The sequence below is a fragment of the Vidua macroura genome, chromosome 6, assembly GCF_024509145.1.
Source record: "Vidua macroura isolate BioBank_ID:100142 chromosome 6, ASM2450914v1, whole genome shotgun sequence".
In the NCBI taxonomy this organism is placed as follows: domain Eukaryota; kingdom Metazoa; phylum Chordata; class Aves; order Passeriformes; family Viduidae; genus Vidua; species Vidua macroura.
Window position 1 is genome coordinate 22,825,360 of NC_071576.1, and position 25,199 is coordinate 22,850,558.

At 40.1% G+C, this 25,199-nt stretch overlaps 1 protein-coding gene across 8 annotated transcripts in view; it reads right to left on the reverse strand.

Annotated features, from left to right (window-relative positions):
• Positions 1 to 25,199, reverse strand: part of TTLL5 (tubulin tyrosine ligase like 5) — a 131,267-nt gene that overhangs the window by 81,825 nt on the left and 24,243 nt on the right. For all 8 annotated transcript variants that reach the window (XR_008437431.1, XM_053979192.1, XM_053979189.1 and 5 more), the window contains 12 exons: positions 24,230 to 24,337; positions 16,353 to 16,434; positions 15,415 to 15,476; positions 14,632 to 14,723; positions 11,757 to 11,798; positions 8,841 to 8,954; positions 8,378 to 8,469; positions 7,706 to 7,768; positions 6,768 to 6,806; positions 5,689 to 5,834; positions 4,428 to 4,713; positions 293 to 413 (listed from right to left, as the gene is read on the reverse strand). Coding sequence is in view for 7 of the 8 variants with exons in the window: in XM_053979192.1 (XP_053835167.1) it covers positions 293 to 413; positions 4,428 to 4,713; positions 5,689 to 5,834; positions 6,768 to 6,806; positions 7,706 to 7,768; positions 8,378 to 8,469; positions 8,841 to 8,954; positions 11,757 to 11,798; positions 14,632 to 14,723; positions 15,415 to 15,476; positions 16,353 to 16,434; positions 24,230 to 24,337 (1,247 nt within the window). In the remaining variant the exon portion in view is untranslated. The remainder of the gene's footprint in view (positions 1 to 292; positions 414 to 4,427; positions 4,714 to 5,688; positions 5,835 to 6,767; positions 6,807 to 7,705; positions 7,769 to 8,377; positions 8,470 to 8,840; positions 8,955 to 11,756; positions 11,799 to 14,631; positions 14,724 to 15,414; positions 15,477 to 16,352; positions 16,435 to 24,229; positions 24,338 to 25,199) is intronic.

The following is a 25,199-nucleotide window of genomic DNA, read 5'->3' on the forward strand; positions in this document are numbered from 1 at the left end:
TTCTAGAGAAGAATTCAAGAGCAGGTAAGCTCAGAAATCGGTGAAGGAAAACTAACATGAGATCTGAGCAGCCTGAATGTCAGAGTCCAGTCATTAAGAGCTGTCAATCATTGCTCTGAGGTCAGTTAGCAGTCCTACCTCATTGGTATATTAAAATTCAGCACTGGCAGCTAGACAAAGATGAACAACCATCATCTCAGTTGGACTTCTGTACTTGCAAGGATGGGAACTGACTTCAAAACTCTCAAGGTAGATTCCAACTTGGCTTCTCAGCCAACACAAAGCTTCTTACCATTTGCTCATCCTCTTTGGCAGCCCAGGCAGGATTCTGGATCTGTTCGCCAGCCTCCTTCGCCAGTCGGAGCTGAACATGCCGTAGATAGGCAGAGAAAGCTGTACGAGCTTGTACTTTGCTGTGGACAAAAAGAATCAATCTGTTATCTTCAGAATAGGAATGGGAAGAGTTACAGCAATCAGGCACAGCTTATGAACCAGAAGTACAGTCAGCAAGGACCTCCTAAGTGCACTAATGCTGAACCTCAAAGAAAGGAGGACCCCTTCACCCCATCAGCATTTTCAAGCAGACCTTCAGTTCGCCAAGACAGGGTGGTAGGTATTGCAGGAGGTACAAAAGACAGACACTCCCTAAGATAAATTCTAAAAATGGAATGTTCTTCCTGCCTTTTACAGCCATGGTTACTCTCCTCTAAAAGCCAGTAACATGGATATCAGCAAAACTGTATTTTTAAAACAAATTCAAGGCTCTACTGGGCCTCTGTTTTCACAAACATTTTGAACACCACAACAACAGACCATAAAATAAACAAAGGGCTTGGTACTGGTGCCAGAGTTATAACAAAGGCCCTGTAATTCCCTTTGGAAATGAAAGAATTAAATCTGTGAAAGTGAGCCCTTCCCCTGCTCGCTCAGGGATACAAGCCAAATTTCATTGAGCAAGGCACCACTGAGGAATGAAGGAACATCAGCAAAATCTGCTGTGCAGCTGGCTGAACATGTTGGGAAGCTGTAAGCATGAACTGAGGAGAGGACTGGGAGGGACACATAGCTTCTCATTCTCTCACAATAGTAGCCACTTTAGTATACGCATCTGTTGTGAGAGAAACTGCTGAAAACTCTGCCTAATTCTGCTCATTGTCCTCTTGGTCTAAACCTTATCCTCAAACATTCTGCTATCCCAGCCTCTGCTCTTCCTCATAGTTTTCCCCACAGATGTTAGAAGCTTTTCATAAGGATATAGCAGCAGATTGGCTTTAGCGTCAGCAACAGATTTCCCTATCAGAGGAAGTGTCCTAGTATGTTCTGTAGAATTTTAAGTTTCATCTTAAACAAACTAGAATTTTGAACCCATTACTTTTCTGAAATATTATTCCAGAGCTTGCTGTTCTAACAAACAGGAACCTCCTCTTACTACCCAGCCCAGCTTCACTTATGAGCAGCTTATAATTGTTTTTTCTTTCTCTAACATTGTCCTGTATCCTAAATATAATCTCTGACTGGTCTCCCACCTTGAATGTCTTTGTTAACAGAGTTACATCCTTTCATAGTTTTCATTTTATTAGTGTGAACTATCCACATCTGCCAGTGTCTTCTAACAAAGCACCCACAATGGTGACATGATGAGACCAGCAGCTCACCTCCACCTGTGTTCCACTCACAAGTTGCCTTCCATGAATATGGGTGATACAATACTCTACATGAAGTCTCAGAAGTATGTCAAGTGATAAACCCTGGAACACATTTGGTGTTTTCATGCATGCATGAGCTAGGACTTCACAAATTTCCTCTGATCAACCAGCATGCAAGATATTTTTCCTTATAATTAATTTCTAGTTGATGAACACCCAGCTGACAGAACTTCTGGTGTAAATTATTAGTTCTTATAAGCATCCCATTGCTCTTCATGCTACTGAATTTCATCCTAGTTATATTATTTATATCCTCAAGGTCATCCAGTTTCTCATATGTAGTGCACTACTTTTTCCTCATGGTAATAACTCCCAAATATTTTCCATCAGCAAATTTCATCAGCACATTTGTACATTTTGTGTCATTCTTGAATTGATTATATAATCAGCCTCAGACCAGCTCCTGAGGAACCTCACCATATTTTTGTACTTGCATTCTGCTTCTTATGAATATTCTCAGGTACTTATACATGGTCCTTATGACTCCAGGTACACAAGTCCCTGAAATGCTATTAAAAACTCCATGCAGCAATTAACTCCTGGTTTACAGGTTTGAAAATTTCAGGAACATTATGTTAGTGTTACACAGAAATCATACCATAGCAACACTTATAGAGATCAATGCCTCCATTTAGCTAAGAATTGAAGTTAAAATAAAATACTTTGGAAGCATCCGTGCATCAGCTTAATCATCAACTTTTGACGCTTCTGGAAGGTCACACAGGGCCAAAGAGGGGCTAAGCCAATGACAAGTGCACAAGAGTCTTAAGCTAACATCCTCTGTAAATAGCTGTACTGCAGCAACTAAAACATGATGAAAATACCTGGTTACAATTTCAGTCTTCCAGGAACTTCAGTGAACTCCAGAATGCACAGCAGGCCTTGTAACACCTCTGAGCTCTGTATGCTACTAGTCACTACATCTACCTTTTCTTTCTACGTGTGTGGAACGTTGGGAGGACTCTCTGAATCCATGCTGAGAACTGATACTCTCTACATCAGGCCACCATGCATCAGAAAAGGCTCTCACCTCAGCTTTCTAGAGCTGTCAGGTTTGCTGTAGGTACAACTCAAACATCTCATGACCACTTCAAGATTTGTGCTTGATAAGGAGCCCCCATTATCAACATCAGCACAATAATACAGGTCTTGGCCTGCACCTGATACTTCTATGACTAAACACTAAAGAAGGTTTTTGGTTAACTCTGCCTCTCCTTTGGTGTGGAGGATATTGAAACCTGAGGCCTTAAATGCAGGGAAAAGTAACTTCCTTTTCATTTTACTTCCTTGCGAATGGCACAGTTGGGGCAACAAGTTTCCTTTGACTATCATTTCCTTACCAGTAACACCCAGTGTGTGGAAGGCAGATATTTCCTCATCAGGCTGACTAAAGGAGAGAAGAGTCCTACCACTGAAAAAAACTGACTAGAATGGGCCGGCTTTCTCTTGGATGAAAATTTTATTACTTCAGCTCCTCTGCCTGTTGAGCCCATAAGCAAAGCTTACATCAAAGACATATCAGGCCAAGCCCAGCACAATCTCAGAACAAGAGGTCATCACAAGCCTTTTACCGTTCTGTGGGGAATCCCAACAGTGCTGGGTGCTGAGCAAGATTCTGCCAGGAACATCAGACAGAGCTTATGTTCTTGGCAGGAGCCAGTTCTATATATACGTGGATATAGGCACAGCATTGCTATGTTTATCCTCAAAAGAGGTTTCAGAATCTTCCCTGTCACAGCAGCAAATGTCCTTGCCACAATTAGACATCAGAACAATCCCCAAAGCCATTGAATAATCCATAGTTTCTCCCAAAAATTAAAGAAAGCAACAACAATAAACATTTTCTGTACCTTTGGACATTTTTCACAGAAAACATAATGCTGCTTCTTGTCTAGAAGATGTAAAGTCTTCCTACACAGATATATACAATCATCCTTTGTTTTTGTACTTTCTGTCCATCTGCAATTAGATGGTTTTGCTACCCACATTCAAGGGTAGGATCATATTTCAAACTATCTGGTTAAGACCTTGCTTGGTGTTTTTCTATAGAATCTTCTCCAGCACAATTTTTTTCCCAAGGAAGAGTCATGCATCAGAACATACTCTATTCCACACCGCCTACTCAATAACATGCAATGAGATATTTCACTAATTTCACACTCTCAAATTACTTCCTAATCTTGCTCTCAGAAGGCAATGACCTTGAGCAAAGATTACTACCAGAGGTAAATATTCTATCATCAAAGATAAAAGTGCAAAATGAGAAAACTAATTTTATGGAGAGACAGCACTAAGATATTCCTATCCAACCCTTCCTGGATAATTTAACACATGTTTAGAACCACTTCGTAGCAAATGCAAAGAATGAGAAGAAAAAATTTAGAATTCAGTAGCAGGCATCCCACATTAAGGCAAAGAGGCATTTCACAAGCCTGAGCTGACAAAGAACAGCTTAGATCATCAGATTAAAGGACTGCAGTGGAAACTATAGGGTCATGCTTTACACTGATCCAACAGGTCAGGCATTCAGGTAAACTGTCAGACTTTGCAACGGTTTCCCTTCTCTGCCAACAAGATGTCAAGGCAGCCCACGGTTAGACAAAATCCAAGCCCCTTTTCTAGGGTCTTTCTATCCCTTCACATTCATAACGTGCATCCTCCATATTTTAACTCTTATTAGCTTCAAGTCAAAACTAGAGGCAATATGCAGAAAACTCTCACCTCAAGTTTCCTTGATTTTGAAGAATCTGAAGCAACTTAAACTGAGGTTTTGAGTCTGGTTTTTGTGGAAACGGCTTTTCTCCATCTCCAGTTTTCTTGTTATGGTTTTTTGGTAACCTCTCCTTACAAGTAGTTTTTGCTGAGTCAGAGAGCTTTGGCTTGTTTTTCACCTTGGTGTCCGAAAGAGAGCAAAGACTTCTATCTACCTCTTCATCTTCATCCATCTCCTCTTCCTCCTCACCTTCCGTGTCTGACTTGAGGGAAAGCTTTGCTGGTTCTGATGTGCCTGTAGGAGAGGAGAAATCACTTATGCTGGTTAAGAAAGAAAGCGGAGAGGACTATTCTACTACTTATACCCTTTGGTTTACCCTAAACTCTTTTCTGCTAGAAGGACAGAATGCTGCCATTTCAGAACAACATCTTAAGTATGACTATTCTATATTATTCTGTCTTTCTGCTTGTGCATCAAACAGTTGAGAAGCCCATTTTCCCAATATTACAGAATACAGAAGAATATCAAGACTCTTGTTTTAACCTTACAAATGAAAAAAGAATGCCCATAAAAAAATCAAAGGGGCAATGACATTTTCTTATATTTTTATCCTGATTCTTACATACATACTGACATATCTACATCCATATCTGATATATATACACACAAATTTTGTATGTTGTGTGTCAAATAAACAAAGCTACAAAATCTAAACTTCCATATGTGCCAATAAAGATAATATACCTTAACATAGCAGCAAAAATAATCTTATAATATCCAGTCTTCTCCTATAGTAGTCAGTATCACATAGCTATTAGAAAGAGTTTAGATAAAGGTAGGAACAGTCACTTGTGGGGATCATTCACTTCTGTACCCCTTTAAGTTTTTCTACCACCAGCTTGGAAAAAGATTTCTCTTCCCAACAGCTGAAGCATCACAGCTGTCTAGGAGAACCAATCTGAAAGGTCCCATCTTTCTCTGAAAAGCTGAAGAATTACAGAGGCACACATACTGTTGAATTCTTTATCCAAAATGTAATAACAAGCTCATCTTCAAGTAAGCACTGATTACCTTTAATCATATACATGGGGGTGTAAAAAGGTGGGACTGAAATTCAAGGCACTAAAACAAGAAGCTCAGAATTAGAATGAAGTGAAAATTATTAACATTTGAAACTGAACAACCCCATCCACACACATTTCAAATGTAAAAGTCCTTTGCTTGCTTTTTTTTTACCAGCTGCTCATTTAAAACTCTAGCCATGCATACCTGATGCTCTTGTCTGTGCCGCTCCAACCTTGCCATGATACCGCCGCCGCTTCCGTAATTCCAGTGAAACAAGCTTCCTCTCATAAAAGAGAGCATGAGAGCCCACAGCTTCCATCCTCACATCTGGCCTTCCATGGAGACCTGCTCTGGGAAGCACAGTACAGAGATATGCCTCACTCTCCCTTTGTCTTTCTCTCCCTGATAATACAAGAGACCTAGTAGATCAAGCTTTTCCAAGAAACATTCTTGCTGATACACAGAAGAAATATTTACCATCAGTCTAATTCTGCTCTACTTAAGCCTGTAAATGTTTGAAGAGAGTCTTGCATGTACTTCACAGAACATCACCTCTCAAAACCACAAGACACACTCACCTAGTGTCAACGCTTTCATGACTGAGCAGCATCTGCTCATCATGCAACAGCTCAGGGGACAATTGAGAGGAAACTGCAGGAGTACAAAACAACAAAGGGGAATGGAAAGAGAGCACACTGACACGAATCCAGTTGTCTGAACCGTTTATGTAGACAGCTTATTCTTCTCTGATCAGAGATCAGAATTTTAACATAATAAAAGTAGAAAATGCCAAAAGTTCTATCTAAGTCAAGGGACAAGGAGCCCTGTCAGATTCCAGAAGGGAAACATATAAAAGTAACAATTTTCTGCCACTGCACAAAGATCCAGGAAAGTGCTCCCTGTGATATACGTGGAATAAGCACAGAAAATGCTTATTGTTTCATTTATCTTTTTAGCTCTAACAAAGTGAATATGTGAGTATATGAAGTCCAAAAACCTTGTGCATTACAAGATCTTTTGAGAGAGCTCAATGATGAGGCTTATCAATATGGTAGGAATACCAAAGTGAGAAGCGTATGAGGAGAAATTTTAAGATCCAATGAAAACATGAGCTCTCCACATGTGGGCATATTCTTTTCTCACTGTATTTACGTTTCTAAAATTATTTTCATGGATTTCAGGTAGAAAAGGTGTTGACTCACAACTTGAAGATGAAGCCAAAGACATCTAAATTTAGAATAAATCCTACAGAGCACAAATTACTTAATTAAGAAGATATTTACCGGGATCTCCCAGTGATGAATTCTCTTTTCATCTTGCTCCTACAAAGAGAGAAAGGTCAAAAATTACTCTCCATACTGGATCAGCCTTGATTAAAAAACCTCACTAGTCCTTCACATGTACAATGGAAAGACCATATTTACAGAATTACTTGTGAGTTGTATCTTAAAGAAAAAAAAAGGGCTCCAAAAGAGGAGCCCTGATGCTTGCATTTGTCTGGCTTAAGCTGAAGAAGGCATCGTTTAGAACTACTCTTCAGACACATCTCTGAACGCACACAGAGAAAAAAATCTGTACAGCACTGATGCAGGAAGAAGCTTCTGTAAATATTGTCTCCTTTCTCAGTCACCTTGTCTTTACTAGGTAGATACTTCATAATGGATCTCAAATTTGCACAAGAAGAATTGTTGAGAAGGAAGGGCATTAAAGGCGCAGTGAAAGACACTGCATACAACTCTCAGTGGAAGCTCAGCTAGTGGCATGAACTGTCCCAACCACAACCCAGAAAAAGAACCATCAAATCATGATTGCACAGGTCAAGACATAGGGATACTAAAATGCTGGACAAGTCAATTTCAGGGCTTACTGTACATGAAGACAAGCTTTAATGTGATTTGAAATTTGAAAAAGGTAACGCAGGACCACCTATAATCCCTTCACAGAGAAACCTAAGAGCTTGAAGTTTTTTTATGTCTGTAGTAATATTAGTACTCCAATGATTTCCATGCCTTTTGAGTATTGTCCTTTTTGCCCTTGGTTTCAGAAGAGCAACACACAAATATATGGCCAACAGTCATTGGCACACTAGAGAAGAGATGCACAATATCACCACTCCTATAAATCCCAGACTTGTGTTTATAACTGTGGATAAGTGAGGAATAAATCCTTTTTGTATCTGTTTGTGCCCTTTACCTCTCTCCCAAACAGAGAAGCTTTCTACCTGTCCTTAAACAGACGTGTAGCCAGCATGTAGTTCATTGACGTCTTGTGCTCTAGAAAAGATCTAGGAAAAGAAAAATAAACGGGATTATCAAGACAGAACTCAACTCCCTGAAAGGCAGCCCAATGCACAAATACAGCATAAATAAATGACCTCTAAAAAACATCCCAGAAGTAGATTCAGACAACACGCTGCACCACAACAGAAAAGACAAAAGGAGGAGAGCTATCATTTCTCAGCTGAAGCTCCTGGTGATGCAAGAGACGGAGGAAACATTACAGACCGGAAAAATAAACGTAGAAAACTGTAACACAGTATAACTTTCAGAATGAGTGACTCCTATATGGTGTTTATGGCCTAATGACAAGGGTACACAGTATGCAGCTTGAGGATGTAAAAGTAGATAGCAAAAATCAGAGAAAGACACTTTTAATCTAACAGAAAAGCAATAACAGAAATAATATCCAACAGCTTTCCATGGGGTGCAGTTATGCAAAGCAGCAGCTGATAAAAACAAGGGATCAGAAAAAGGATGTTCAACACTAAAATAAACTTTGCCAAAATTTTCAATATATCTTTTTAAATGCCAAGATAGCTGATCTACACATATCTAACACAGAATATCCCTCAACAGGGAGCATCAGTGCTATCCTATCAGATTTTTATTCTTACCCATAAAGGTCCCATGTTAATGGAGTAGGGAATATCCGGATGAAGCCTCCTCTCCGTTCGTTTTCCTCTCTCACTTGCCGAAGAACTTTGATCTGATTAAAAAGAAAAATAGAGAATAGCCAGCAAAATAGATAACAATGAAAATTAAACCTTCCAAAAATCTCAGAGTTTCAGAAAATAAGACTATTCAGACCTGCAAATGGATGGGGTAGATAATGACATCCTTAAGGAATTTTACCTTGCATTTAAATTCTGAAGGAGTCTATCACTGCTTCAAGCACATCTCTGCTTGGCATGATTGAGGGCAAGGGCAATATTAGCAGTAAAATTCAAATTCTGTTTCAAAAATTATACTACTTCTGTCACATTTTTCATTTACATGCACTTGCTATTTGTTGAGCAAATAACCCCACATACTGCATGAAAGCCAAGGTAAATAAAAGCTACTGAATAGCCTCCTTACCTCCTCCATGGAGAGGCCTAGCACTGAGCTGCTGTGCCTTCCTGTTGCCTTCTCCTTGCCTAAGGGCATCGAGCTTTTAACTTCAGCATCGCTGGCAGACAGAGGACGGGCACGCTGTAGAGACAGTGTGAATCCAGACTTTTTTCCCCCCCGAGTTTTCATATTAAAAAAAATGACATTCAAATTCCAGGACCCCATTCCCAGCAGGATCTACACTCCAGAGCACTACAGCCAGAATTCAATTCCACACCCCAGCTGTCAAAGGGTCCACAACCCAGATGTCACTAAGTGGGAGTACTCAGATTCTTAGATTTTAGCAGAGGAGGCACAATTCAGGCATCACTGCCAGTATTTACACCCCTGGCCCCTTCTGGAAAAACAAGAGGCATACCAAAAGCAGCAAAGTCAGAATGTCATACAGGAAAATCCTCACCCAAGAGGCACTGGAGTCAGCATTCACAGGACCCAAATACATTTGGATTCACACATCAATGGTACCAGAACCACGATTCTTTGTTCTGAGTTGCTACACTAGTACAACAGAACTGTAACTCCCTGGTGAGATAAATGTTGCAGGGAAAAGTTCACCATCTGTTATTCTTTTGTCACTATACAGTATTGCTGAACATCAACTTGCTACTTCTCACACTTAACAGACACATCCTGCAGATGTACACAGTTACATCATGCATATTTGCATAAACATGCAAATTTTTTTTAATATGCAATAATTTGCATGCAGTGTCAATAAGCTTATTTGTAACCTGATGGGCAGTCCTGGCCAATTCTAACAAAAGGACAGGAATTCAAAATATCTTCAAATCATCAGGATTATAAAATTTTAAAATCCAAGCAAGACAGAAATCTTTGAACTTGCTCTCAAGTACATTTAAGATGGTCTTAGGCTCAGTTTAGATAAACTACCTCTGCAAAAACAGCATTAAAAGAGTCTACTGAGAAGATCTCAAGCATTTTTAGCAAATTCCACGTTTCATTTAGCTCTATACTGAGCATAGAACGCACAGCGAGCCTTAATCTAGAAAGAAGAGAAAAACATGACAGAAACCTTAAGGTGGGTAAGTCCAGGGGAATATCCCAAACTGCTCAGATACAAAAAAATTCCATGGCAAGATCAGGATGCATCTTTATTTGTAAAGACTATGGGAATTGAATTCCATTCTCTCCGTTTCATTAGAAATGGCAAGCGGCTATTCAGAATCTGTAGATGAAGCAACAGCAAAAGCAACAGGCATTGCACTAGAATAGGTTATACTGCAGTGATTGGCACAGAAAAATCCAAAGATAAAACAGACATAGCAGGTACTAGCTGTAACATTTTGTTAAGCCTAACTAAAACTGATTCAAAAGAGAATCAGGATAAGAAGGCAGGAGACACAAACATCTGCAGAAGAAATAAAAATTCCAGCAATAAAACAGGTTGGTTTGATGCTGTAGATGGCACTAAGGACTTTTAGTCCTTCTTTCTAATCTTTCTTCCATTTCTAATCCACAGCTCAAAAATGTTGCTTAACAACTTTCTCTAAAATCTGATAGGTAACCTTCTCTTAAAAACCATTTCCCATTTCCTGGCACTACCATAACAATCCATCATCATGTGAGAACTGCTGTTCCAAGAGAATATTACAGGGAATTCTTCAATCTATTAAATTATCTGCTTTACTAAGGAAACACTTCAATGAAATCATTTCCATTGTCTCAATACAACAGAGATGATTTCATTAAATACAAACAGTAAATGTATGTCTATGTATTGGCAGCTCTGACTCCTCCCTGAGAACAAAACTACATGGCTGTCAAAATTCTAGAAAAAGCTCTTTGCTGGACTTCCTGCACCGTTTTTTCATTGTTCCACTATAGAATACCCTCTGGCTGTAGCACAGAAATGTCTCCAACTTCACAAAGATCTTGTTTCCTCTTTGACCCAGCTTATCTATAAAACCATATATAAATCCAACCACGTTGGTATACCTCCAAATTCTGCAAGTATCCTTGCTTCCCAAATCATGATTCTAATTTAATAAGCACTGACAGCAGTTGGCACAAAGATCCTTCCTATTCTCTACAAAACCTTGTAATTCAGTAATACTCCTTCCTCTGAGCCTCAGCTAAATGTACTCAGAATGACAAACAGCAGTGAATAGACTGAATTAGGTTCTCAAGATGATTCCATCTACCCTCTCTTCCTGATGGGTAACCCCATTTAAAAAAAAAAAAAAAAAAAAAAAAAAAAGAATAACTCCCACTACATTTATGCAGGAAGCCCAGCAGCAAAATAATGCCCAAGATGTCCCCACATGGCCAGGTGCTTAGAATTGTGAACTAATATTAATTTGTCTATATGGCTTGCAAGAAGGGTGACCAAATATAACATTTAGAAATGTAGCATCAGTCTCACTTAGGCTAACAACAGTCCCATATTTTTCCATTCACTTCCAGAAATCCTTCTTTTCTCTGCATCTATTTTGACCCAGTTCACTCTCAAATTTTTGCAGTGTCCTTCAGAGGACTGTCTCACAGAAAATGATTACTTCTCTTTTAGGGCCACCTGAATTTTGTCTGCATAAATTCTCCTGTGCTTACCTTATCATTCAGACCTGTAGTGTTAAAAACTTAAGAGGTATTTGATCCAGCTGGCCTTGACTCTCAGCAAGCTTCACCTACTTTTTTTTTTTTTAAACTGCCATAAGTGATGTCAATATTTTTTCAACATTTGCTTTTGCCACATTGAAACATGCTAGTGCCATCTCTTCTCATGTTGACTTCCCTCTCACCCCCTGGCCCCTGCCCCAGGCTACTCTAACTGTAAAATATGTTTGGGGACTAATTATGCCAAAAGCACTGTAACATTTGAAACTGTAGCCCTTACACAGGTGATGGGAGCTGAAAGGTACTTACTGATCTGCTGTTTGCTCTTTGTGACTGTGCAGACACAGGACGCTGCAAGAGACACACAAAGAGAATAAACATCTTGTGTTCTCCAAGACACTGTGATCCCTGCCTGAGTTGTTGAGGACTGGCAAGTACCCTGAACAAAACAGTATAAGCAAAGGGTGGTGAGGCACTGGATCAAGTTGGTCAGAGATGTTGTGGATGCCCCAACCCTGGAACTGTTCAAAGACAGCTGGATGGGGCTTGGAACAATCTGGTCTAGTGGAAGGTGTCCCTGTCCATTGCAGTGGAATTGGAATTTGATAACCTTAAGGTACTTTCCAATCCAAACCATTTTATGATTCTATGATAACTGAAGTCCAGAGATAAACACTTATATCTTCCTCATATCCTGCACAAATGTATCTTGTCCCCATTCCAAACACAGCACTCATTCTAACCCAAGATGTGCTCAACTGTGCAGAATGCATCTGGACATATGTTTTTCAAAAGCACACTGAACTCAACTGTGATGAGCAAAATTCATATTTTTTGTAAAATAAGAGTCACCCATATAAAAATATTTCATAGCTATGCATCAAGGAGAAACAGATGCTGTCAAGTAAAATTGTTCATAGAACAGAGGGGGGAAAAAACTAAAAATCCCATAATTTTGCAAGTAATTTTATTTCAATATCTCAACAATATTCTAGTTTTGTGGAGAAAAAAAAAAGATACTACTTAGCATTCTACAACAGGTGTAGATACATCAGAATGTCAAGAAGTACCCTTGACACTTACCTGGTATCAGGCCTACAAGTAAAACCAGTTTATGGACAGGGACAGATTCAAAAGAAAACCATCAGAGCTTAGATTTTTCTTGCCTTCAGTGGTATTCAGGCTGTCTTCCTCTTCTCCAACACCCAAGAGGAGCAAATACTGTAAGAAAAGATTCTCTGGAGACCTATATATCATTTCTAGCTGTACTACTGACAAGTTCCTCTCTACAGTTCTACTCAAAACAGATCAAGGTCCCTCCATTGCTTATGATTAATTGAAAGAGTTCCAACCCAAATCAACAAGAAGTTACGAAGGAAGCAGCAAAATTGTTCATTTCCCTAGAGGGAGAAACGCTCAAAGAGTCAAACCAAAGAAATTGCACAGGAAATTTGTAATCCAGTCTGGTGAAACTCAGTGAAGAGAATAACCATCTCAAGACAGTTATTCAAGAGAACTCTCAAGAGCACTGGTACCAACAGTTCTTTTCCAAGCAGTAACTTCTGCAATGATTAAAAACAGCCTATGTGAATGATCAAAACTTAAGACATCAGGAAGGAGGTAGGGAAAAAAAAAGAGATTACATGTATCCTTTGTAACAGAGAATTGGAACAGGTATCAAAAATCTGAGATAAAATGTATTCAGCAAAGAACAAGCTAAAACATTCTGGGACCACGGAAAGATCTAAACACCTATTTAGCTATGGGATTTCCACTTAGGTACTTAAGAAAAAAATGCTGTAAAACTTTATCACTGCATTACAAACCTGTTCCTGTTAAACATAGGTTAGTTAGGGGAACCACCTTAATCCATCTCATAACCAATGTACTGCCATACAAATCTTTGCAACTTTCAACTGGCCAGCCTTACATCTCATTGTGGGTATTTGTTAAGCAAAACAAAGTTGAAAGCCTCTTTAAAATTCAATGCTTTACAACAGCATAATTTTCTGAGACTGTCTTGTATAATTTTGTCTAATCATCAGGATCTGATCACATTACTCTAAGAAAGAAGGGTAATTTCTTTTGAATGGCTCCTAATTTATCTCATGTACCTTTTGTCTGCTACAAAGGGCACCTATACAGTCCGAGGGACCTGTATTTAAAGCACTATTATATTTGTCTTAGAGGTTTCAGAATCAGACATGCATCCTAAAGATACTCAAATCTCATCAGTTATTCACCTCTCTCACAGTGACTAAAGACTCTCAAGTTTTACAAAAGACAAAATATTGCAATTTCTGTGAGTTTTCCCTATACCAAAATAGACAGTGTCTTGGTACACTGTCGCTGAACAAACTGACTTGACATTTCCTAACTGAACTTGATCTACACAGCCATGTTGCATGTCCATCACAGCACCATCAGCTGCAGAGATGTCAGAGAACAATAGGCACCATCTGCCTATTTGCCTGAGGAGAAAGGAGTTGAAACTCCAAGTGACATAACAGATCTCCCTGTCTTTTGCCATTTCCACAGATATTTATGGAATCCATTTCATAGACAAAAAGAGATAGAGAACAACTGTCTTTCAACATTACCAGTGCTGAGAAAGCACTACCTCAACAGAAAAGGCAAGGGGAAGTCACAGCAAGATACATGAGGCCTCAGTCCAGTGATCTATGGGAAAGAAGGCGGAATTCCAAAAGAGAATGGGAAAGAAGCCTTAAACTTCAAATACAAGAAGCTGTTCACCTAGGAGAAGGTCTTGAAGACATTAATAAAGCTCCAGGGTTCTGGAAGCTTGTTGTCCACAACAAAATCAAGCAGTTGAACAGCCCAGGACCAGGTGTATCCCCTGAGTCTCTGAGAACCACAGAATGGTTTGGTTTGGAAAGACTTTAAAGGTTATCTAGAGCCAACTCCCCTGCCATAGGGAGGGAAGCTTCCACTAGACCAAGGTGCTCAAAGCCTCATCCAGCCTGGTCTTAAACACCTCCAGGGATACAGAGTCCACAAACTCTTTGGGCAACATGTTTCAGTGCCTCACCACCCCCACAGCTAAAATTTCATCTTCCGTAGTTATGCTAGAAACCCAGATAATCTCACTCACTGCCTCTCTCACCTGAGTCAGATTCAGTGAGAATTATTTCCTCCTCAGCCAGGGCTTGTAGAAGTCACTCACCTGCAGCTTCTGGTATGGATTTCTTCTGACAGATTCAGATGAATGATAAATGGTCCGGCTTGACCGCTGGCCTGGATCCTGGCATACAAAGCCTATGGGCACCAAGAGCCACATGAGAACTTTAAAACAAACAAACCCTGAAAGATTAACCTAGCATTTCTGTTCACAATCTCAGTCTACACATGACCTTCTTGTCCCTGCCCAAGGACCAATAAGGATGCTTTTCTTTTTTATACCTTGCTTTGTTTAATCCTAAACTGCAATTGCATTACATTTTTTGAACAAAAACTTGCTTCAAGACCAAGTACTTAAATCAATAAATGGGTTACTGAATAGCAGCACGGAGATAGACTTGGTTTTTAAACAGCTGAGCAGCATACCTGATGACAACTCTACCTCTTTCACTATTAGGGCAAATTGCATCAAGCAACTAAATCGAGATGTAAGAGACACTCTGCTCTAGACAGTACTCCAATTCTAGTTACCCAACCAAAACCCACACATTCAATGTGAAAAATGCATAAATACTAACTCTGAAAGATAGAGAGACAGCAGTGTCTTCAAACACCAAATTAGGGACTCTTAAAACCACCTTAAGCATCACAAACAGACAATTATTCTCAAGTTGAAATGTCCACATATCACTTCAGTGCTAAATACAGCTGCTCTCCTTAACTAGAGTTCACATCTATTACATTCATCTAGTAACACGCATCTCATAAACCTATTACTTGTTTGAAATGAGGGACAGATTGAAGATTTTTTTTTTTTTGTTTCACTCACCTACAAGAGTGAACATATCTGAGAGCATGCTAGCTTTGATCTTCAGGTCCAAAGGAGCATCACTGTCCCCACATGTAACAGAGGATAATAGGAATTATTTGTCTGGCATTAAATGAGAGGAATATATCAGTATTCAGTATATCTCCCAATATAGTTTCTTTGCCTTCTTAAAACAGACAAAAGCAAGAAGAAAATTAGGTGATTTTCACACACATAGGCAAAGATCAGAGAGCAATGGCTTAATCTGTTTATCATTTTTCCACAGCTTTTAGTGTCCTAATGCAGACATATACAGTTTTGTTTAAACTCTCCTTAAAGCTAGAAACATTTTCTTTGAATGTATGTATGTTACATTTCATAAACTAGATAAAAGTTGCTGTCGTAGAATTCTTAAAAAACACACCTAACTATGCCTCTTCTACATAAAATCATAGCTGAGAGATGTACCAAAATAAATCCTCAATTTCCATTACAGCATGAGGGTCAGCATAAGGGCCAGGTCAACACTCACTCTTTAGAATTTATCTGATTAGAGTACTAGACTGAACCCAAGAACTCCTCTACATACTCAAGTAAAGTGTAACTGATTGAACTCTGCTTGGACTCCAAAATCTTAAAGCTTCTATCAGCCAAGAAGATTGAAATCCAACACAATTATCTGACAGAGCTCCAAAATTTATCTATAACAAGTGTTAACAGTGACGACAAAAGAAAAATAATTAAAAGGTAAATGGAATCCCAACTGGGCTCTTTTAAAACCTATTGCTGCAGTAAGTTTGTTTATCCAAAGGAAAAAAGCAAAGGTGTATCCTCTCTGCCAATCAGCTGTGGAACAAAATCTGCAGGCATCATGAAATCATACCCTCCTAGGACCACAAGCTTCAAGGACAACCGTCTCTAGCAAGTCCCTGCCTCATATTAAATTGGGAATCACTTACCAGGCCAATGATGGGGACAGGTTCACTTCCAGCAGCCAGGGTTTCAGAGTGTCATCAATAAGGACATCAAAACCATACAGCTCTGAAAACACAGCAGACACTAAGTTCACCTTACTGCACCGTTAAGCATTCACGTAAGGTGCAACATCAGTTTCTACCAAGTCATTTCTATCTAAATTATATATGTTAAATCCAGTAAACTCTCTAGGGATGAACAAATAACATTCCTCAAGTGGCAATTTTCACTTCCTCAGAATTAAATATATTCTGCATGTGGGAGAAAGACTGGAACAAAATTATTAGGAAAGTATTATGCAGAAAAATTAAAAACTCTTTACTGCCCACGAGCTGTAGTTCACACAGAACTCTACTACTTCCTTTCACACAGAATTGACACAAGCATAGCAGGTTCAATCTACTTCTTCCACTGAATCCTGGAAACAACAAAACTTCATTCCCCTTTCCACTTTTTAATCCCTTTATTTACTGTTCCAGTCAGCTAGAGAAAAATCTTGCTTCTTTCAAGCATCAGCTTCTTTTCAATTATTCCTGTATGTTTTCTGCAATATCCCCATGGGGTTACAGCAGACTTCTCCTCGGCAATTCCATCTACATGGACAACCTCCCATAACTTTTTAGCTTATTGATAGCTTGCCACTCTGCAGCAAACCACAACAAATATTTTTTCCTTAGTGTCTAAAACAGTCATAACATACTACATCTGCTACACGTGTTCTGCTCTACACAGGTCAGATTGAAGCCAGCTTCCCATTCCAAATCTGATTTTGCTATTTCACTCTCTATGCACGTTTTCTCTAGTTTGGAAAGAGTTGTAAGAAGGATGCTACACAAAGATGAGTGTAAATCAGAAGTTGGCATTAATGCAACTCCTTCTTCCAGCATTAAGAAATAGACTTCATAATCATCAGGGCAACTTAAGCTTTTTTTTTTTTTTTTTTTTTTTTTTTAAACAACACAAAACAGGGTACTGGAAGAGAAGGAATTACATGGAATTAACCATCTCCCTAATACCTTAAATAAAAGCAGGAGAACTTCTTTGCCATGTTTCTCTCCTTGAATTGTGGCCCTGGCTTTTTGTCGCCTGCCTGACGTTGATGCTGGCTCGGGGGAGCTGGACTGCTTGACAAGATCTTGCCATGCAGACAGCTGTGCAACAGCTCATGCAGCTTATAATGGGAAGTTAATGAGCTGGGGTCATGGGAGGGGCTCGGAAGGGGGGAAATGGCAGAAAAGTGAGCGTTGCCTGCTCACTCTTCTAGAGTCTGTAGCCAGACATTGAATGGGAAACAAAACAGCAGAGAGTTAAAAGAGCTGGTTCACTCCAAAGAAATGAGGCTGAATCTACATTATGCTTTCTTGCTCCCCAGACAGGAATGGCTGCAGTAGAGGGAAAAGGAGAAGGTGGGGATTGTAAGTGTAAATATTAGCAAAGCATTTTGACCAGAAGAAACTTCTGATGACTTTAATACATTATTTCAAAATACAGTCTCAGGTTTGGTGAAGATCCATGACTATTAACAGCACAGAAAACTCAGCAGCTCATGCCCAAAGCAGAGAAGCAATGAGTGGGCCTGCAGCAGCTGCTGGTCTGCAGCCTCCCAGCCCCAGTCAGGAAGAAATGCATTTTGTTTTGACTAGCTCCTGCTTCTTTTGCTGATGGCCATTCCCTTCCCTGGCCCCTCGGAGGCCCTTTCCTAGTGTTTTGGCTCCTCTGACTTTGTCCTCCTCTCCCACACAATTCTCTTACAAATTGCTGGCTCTTTAAAGCTCCATCTTTCCCACCTAGTTAGTCATTCTGTCCACTTTTCAAATACACATGGGAAACCTTTTGACCTCAGCTAGCTCTAACCATGCTGCTGGAGCTTCACATTCCCTTGTGTCTGCCTTACTTATTAGGACAGTAAGTTCTTCAGGGTATCCCTGTTGACTCAATTCCATTGTTAAACATGGATTCTAAAGCCACTTGCAATGACTTAGGGTCTCCTAGGAAGTGTCCACTGTTGCTCCTTAATGCCCCAAGTTTCACCTATTCTGAGACATATCTACAAGCCCTAGACAGATGTCTCTGCTACCTCAGGGCATCAGAAGCTACACAATATCCACGTTCTGGCAATTAAATCAAGCCTTACAGATTCCACGCAGGGCTTAGCACAAAGATCTGCTCAACAGTCAGAAGTTTACCCAGAAATATCCTGCTGGTCCTCTTACACATTTGGAAAATGTACTTCCTGGATAAAACACAGGAGTAAAAGTAGCCTTTCCACTGTGAAACTCCACTACCGCTTGATAAAATAAATACACAGGCAGGACAAAGATGTGGAGTCACATGAGCATAGGATAATCAAAAATATATCCTCTGCAATTACCAACTTCAGCAAGGCTGCCATTTCCCTCTGCAGAGAGAGTAAAGAGAATGACTGAAAGAGCAAAATATGCCTCACACTGTGGCAATGGTAGGTTCACCACAAGCCACCTAAATGCCACTACTGTTACTAAGGGAAGAAACTAAGATACCAGGTTTCCACAGTGCCTTCTCTTGCTACTAGAATCCACAACAGCATGTTTCAGTTTGCTAAAGACTGGAATTTTATATCAGGAGGTACCAACTGTTTCCAAGACTCAGCAGGAACAGCCTGCCTCTTCCTCCTCTAATCCCCATAGAGAAGTCACTGCTGACTGAGCTTCCCACTCCCAAAAGAAGGCCTAGCTTTAGAGTGCAGTCTAACAGCAACAGTTCAGTCAGAGATTTTTTTGCCAATGACATTAGCTAAGACTAAGACAAAGACTAGAGAGGTAGTCTCAGGCTTTTTGGTTCTGGTGAACTCCATGTATTTCACATTTATCTTACAATCCTTTCCAAGACTGTTACCAGCGCTCTCTTTTACAAAATATCCCCAAATAATTTGTTATTCTCTGTAAATAGAGAAACTAAGTCACAAGCAATAGCACAGTAGCATAAATAAGCTTTTCATGGTTCTGCATAGCATGAATGAGTTCTGTTCCTAAAGGGTCGCTGTAAATCTGGTCTTTCTTTGCAGCTTGTTCCCTGGAGGAAAAAAAAAGCTTTACTGCAAAGTACGTACTCTACAATTAAATGGAGACAACCTCAAGTTATGAAGGGACACAAACAGTGAGGGAAAAAAATTGCACAGCATGTAATCCTTTTTTGATATTGCAATAAAAATCCATCTCCTCGTTTTATGTAGGAGCCTATTTACTGACATTTCTACCGCAAGGAAATTTTGCCACTGACATTCAGGTCTTCCATTTTCCTTCCTATTCTTTCTGTTCTTATATTAACATTTAATTCCCTTTTTAAGATAATTTTATTTTAACAGAGAAAGGTTTTATCTCTATGTTATTACAGAAAAGGACCCAACAAGAGGGGACAAGTAGCTTCAAGGCTAACATCAAAGAATAGGAGTCTTGGTGCAAATTGGGCTGCCTTTATAAACCTAATCTTACTGAGTAATAATTTATCACTCACAAGGTATAAACTTGTTCAATCCAGTGGGTGATACCAGAGTGAGCAAAGAGGTTAATATCCCAGTAACCACTGTAGGACATCACTTCCCTTCCAACACTGAGGAACATAAGAGTAGATATATTGCTATTTAGTCCTCAACAAACTCAAGTGCCCAAATTAACAAAATATAATACTAGGTAGACCAAAATAGTAGCCATCTGACTCTACAGATGGAAGTGAAGGATAAAGAGAGTATGTTTCCCGACCTCATTAGCCCAAGTTCTTACATTCCAAGAACCTTAGCCTCAAGAAAGCCATGAGACAAGAATAACCTGGTGTTCCTCACTTTCATGTCATCTATCTGCTGAAGACCTTAATGCCACCACAGGAACCAGTGGCAGTAGAAGACAGAATGAGAAGTCAGGATTGATTCTGACTTTGGTAACACAAAAAAATTGACAGTGCTGGTCATTTCCTAAGTCTCCCAAAACCAGCCATAAAAGCTTTTTAGGTCTGTTCCAGCCTTCTGAGGAAGAAATCTGGCACTACCAAGCTGAGAACAACTTCCTAAAGAAACGAAGTTTCTGCAGCAACAGGAATTTTGAATCTTTCAACCAAGCTCTGGGTACTAAATCATCAATATCAGATGAGTACCATTTAGAGCCATGAAGCGACAAGTAAGAAAACCTGTGCAGGGATAGACCACCTGTTCCTATAGAAGCTAAGACTAGAAGACCTATCCCTTGAACTCATTTACCCTTCACACTCAGCTGACAGTTTAGTCAAATTTGAAGATATATTTACATTTCAAAATCTACCTTGCCCATCATATCATCAAAACACCTGTCTTGAAAGGTACAGGCCTCCTGAACCTGCTTATAGCCAGAGAAGTCTATGGACAACCTTTTTCCAATTCCAATGACATCTTTACATACTGGCTTCAAAGCGAAGACTGATGTTAAGTCAATAAAAATATGAATGGATTAAGCTTTGTAAGAAGAAGGTAATGGCAGGGAATCCCTGTTCATCTTTTCTGTGACATGTCATGTAAGAAACTAGAAAAACATAAGAAATATGTACGGTATATGTATGGTTGACTTAAGTCACTAAGCATGGACTCACCTTAAGAATCTCAAGATTTTAGTGCCCTGGAAAACTCATAATGGAGCAGGTCAGCACTGTTCAAAACTACAAAAGGCTTCTCCTAAACAGGTTAACTGCCACTACTAAGAAAGCTTAATGTTCATGAAGAACGGCAACACAGGCAGTTGAGAAACTGGTGATTCGGCACAAATGAAGACTTTTTAAAGCATCTAGGCTCCAGATCAGCACCACTCAAGACATACAATAGTTTATTGTTTGCTTTTATCTCAATATAGATGTGATTAGAAGCAAAAGCCTGACCAATTCAGCCTTAAGACAGAGAAGCAGCTAAATAATAAACTCATTGCTTCGGTGGGATCAATACGCCCACTACCCTATCCTGGCCTGCCTTCTTGATTGCAGACAAGCTCAAGAGTGTCACAGCTGGGTTTACTAGAATGTAAATGAAACAAGAGGACTTCCATCTATTGCTTCTTTAGGCTCACATTTCAGTGAGTGCATAAAATGGTGCTACACTGGCTGCTGGCAAAAATATGTGCTGCACCCAGCCACCTTCATTTCCTACCCTACTATACCACCCCACAGGGAGATTTTTCATTGTGCCTGAAAGCAGTTCTTACCGCCTTTTCTAGCCTACCCAGAAGTGCTTACTTCAGTAGGGAGAAAAATGTAGTCTGTAATCACCTTGGGCATATGCAGCCCTATTGTGCCTCCTGTTCCCACACTGAGATGTCACATCCTTCAAATAAGTGCAAAATCTATCTTTCTCTTTAAGAAGGCTCCAGAAGTAACCATCAACTCAGCTGGTGACCAGCTTCAGGACAGTGCAGTGATCTGGAGAGTTGCAGCATGCCCTCCTCTGGAATTACTGGTTAAAACAATTTCTACTAGGAGCTTAATTTTACATATGGAATTATTAGCTAATTACAAAGAACAAAACAGACAACTGGGATCACTTTGTTAATAACAGTGCATGAACAAGGCAAAATCATGTAGTATTTGCAGTGCTTCTGTAATGCACTTCAGAGAACAAAACTGAGCATCCCAAGTCCTTTGAAAACTGATCATTACTAGAATGCAGTAAATAGCTCACATTACATGGCCAAAATGAAACTCACTCTTTACACAAACTGTCACCAGCACTCTGTTTTGACATAAGAAAAAGGACCATCCTGACCTAGCACACTCTTTCTAGACATGCAGTGGTAGCAGGAATCAGCCTGTCTCACCAGTCTCAGAAAATGAAGAAGCCATGAATGAATTCTCTTTCTTTAAATCCAGGAAAAAAGTTCATTACCTATAAAAACACTTGTGAAAGAACTGGAGGACCACTGCAGTACTAAACTACTAGAGAAATAAAATAGGCAACCTCATCTGCACAAATAAGTACTCGTGATTTAGATTTTTAGGAAGAAAATGGCAATTGTACAGGACTTCTATTCCCTATAACAGCATTACAAGCACTAGAGCAGAATACAACTTAGTTATATTTTTTAGAAGTTTTGCAAACAAGACCCATCTCGGTATCTGAATTTCAGATAAAAGTTTCTGAAGTCTGAGATACTTTTCACATGATCAACCCTCCTCAGGACACACACTCAGTTTCATTGTTCACAGCTCAGAATGGAAAAAAAAAAAAAAGCTCATCCGAGACTCAACATGCTGCCTTGAAATCTTCATTTCCAGTTTTCTCCTTCATGCTAGCAACTATGAACTGAACCATTATGAACACTTCCAGCTAGAAAAACTGAATATTTACAAGGTTAAAAGTTGTACAACCAAAAAGTGTCAGAACAAGACACACAGATGACAAATGAACCATACGGCATAACAGAAGTTCAAATCCTTGAGACAAGGACCATCACTTAATTGTGGGGGAAGGTGGCAGAGAGTACTGAGCTCTGGAAATGCCTAAGTCTCCCTAGGGAAGCAGTATGGCTCCTACTTAAGCTCTCTTTCCTGGGAAGCTCTTAATTTATGTTTACACTGAAATAAACGGAACAAAACAGTTTATTTGTGGGGGAGCTTCTGAGAGGGTGGTTAGTGCAGCCCTGGGGAGGCAGCAGGAAGTGGGATAACCTCAGAGCCAGGCCCAGCAGAAAGTACATGAGGAACATTAGTTTCCATATACACAGTTCTAGAGACACAACTGAGGAAGGAAAAGAGAGAAGGCAAAAAAAGAGGCAGCTAAAGTGGTTTTGACGTGTCTTTTTTTTCAACTAGCCAATAAAGTGCCATTTCACTGAGACTATTATCTAACTCATAAATCCCCACTTCAATTTTGAACAAAGGCATCAGAGTAAGTCAGGAGACACTATGGTGGGAGAGGCAGCTAGTTTTGGGAGGTAACTAAACAACCTATTCATCATGGCTCCTTGATTCCTGATTGTCTTATCCTCAAATATACAAGGATGCATTTATGCTGGAGTGTTGAAAGCTGCAGAATTGTCAATATCTAAGTGCATCTCAAGGACCACATGAAGTGATTTGACCTGTCACAGTTAGTATAAATTCCAATACCTAAACACAGGCTAGCCTAAGCCAAGCTTGGCCTTTGGTTTAAGCACTGAGACTTCATCTTCGTGCATGTATCCACATGAGTGAAGGACGGCTAGGAGCAGGAGGAGGCCTCTTTAGGGAAGGTTGGGAAGCAGCCACTGGAAAGTGGGAGAAGGCACACTGTGGTACCAGCCGCTGCTTTCTGGAGCTCGTCCCAGCATGTGCTGGCAGCGAGCTCCGCACTCCCGCTGCCAGCGCATCGCCGTGCGCGCAGCTCCTGCCAGAGCGCCCTTGGGCGCCCCCGCGCGGCGCTCTCGCACCAGCGCGGACCATCCGCCGCCCCCGGCATTCCCGGCACTGCCACACACGGCTGCTCCCCATCCTCACACGCACGTAGGAAAATGCAGAGCTACACTGCTAGGTGGCTCAAGAGAAAATAGCAAATGCTCTAAAAACGTGTTTAATCACCCACAGCCACTCTTTGCAAGGGCACTAGTAAATCACCAACTTTCCAGCACTTCCTCAAGTTCCCTTTCAAATCCTTTTTCATTATCCTATTTTCATTTTCTTGCATGAGACTCTGATCAATGGTACTGACACAGGGTGAACTGAGATTCAATGCCCCCTGCCCTCACCGAGCCTTATGCTAAAGAAAAAAAAAAACTAAACCAAAACAACATCCGGTTTCCTTGCACTAGGGAATGCACATTTCTCTCTAGCATGACAAAGCTGGAGGTTCCAAACAGTATTAAACAAGCAATCAACAAAGATGTCCCCAGTGTCTTACCAAAGCAGCAGCCACGATGTGAAAGAAAACTTTTACAAGCTGATGCAATGGACAGCTCAGCAGAAACTAGAGTCTTGATAATCAGGTCCTCCACGCTGGCCATCAGTGCTGCAAGGAGGGAAGGGGGGGAGGAGGAAAAGGAAAAAAGTAAATTGTGAAGTAACACATAATATCCAGGAAGGCATAAGAATATGCAAATGAAGATACACCTTTGTGAATCAAAGCACATGAGACCCTATGGATGACAAAGCAATAATGCTTGGAAATCCATGCAAGCCAAGTAAACAGACATGCATAAGTATCCTAGTGCAAAAATACAAATGGGAACGTGAGAATGATAAATGTGAGTATATGTCCAGCGCAGGTAAACAAATATATGGCAAACACACCAGCACAAGTCAGCTGGAGTCTGACCACTGCCTGAGTGGCAGTGTATTAGGAAGGATTAAACAAGAGTTAGACAAGAGTGGGTTAGTGAGATAAGCCCTCAAACTACAGAGAATAAGCCATAGCACCAACATAAAAATTTTTCTTGTAAACTTTTATGAGATAACTGCTCTGTGACACTGCACCTTCCTCTAAAGCAGCTGTTCCCATACCAAAGTTCATAAATCTTTTCAAAATTTTATGACTGGTGACAGCTCCCAGTCCTGCTGACCTATAGATAATCCATAGTAAGAAAGCACTCTCCAGCTCCTGCATGAGCCTGTGAACAGAGCTCAGGAACAGGAGTCTAAGCAGAGGACACAAAAGGCAAGAAAAGATGTACATTAGACATAGACCTGGATTCTACACTGGACCTGGGATGAGTCATGCAATAGAAAGAACACCACACTGGTTTTGTTTTCAAGGACAAGCAATAGAGAAGTGAGAGAAGGGAGAAATGAACAAATACTGGAGTCATAGTCTCAGAAGTTAATAAAGATGAAAGGACAGCTTTCCCCACCCCTCAAAGGGAGCACAAGCAAAT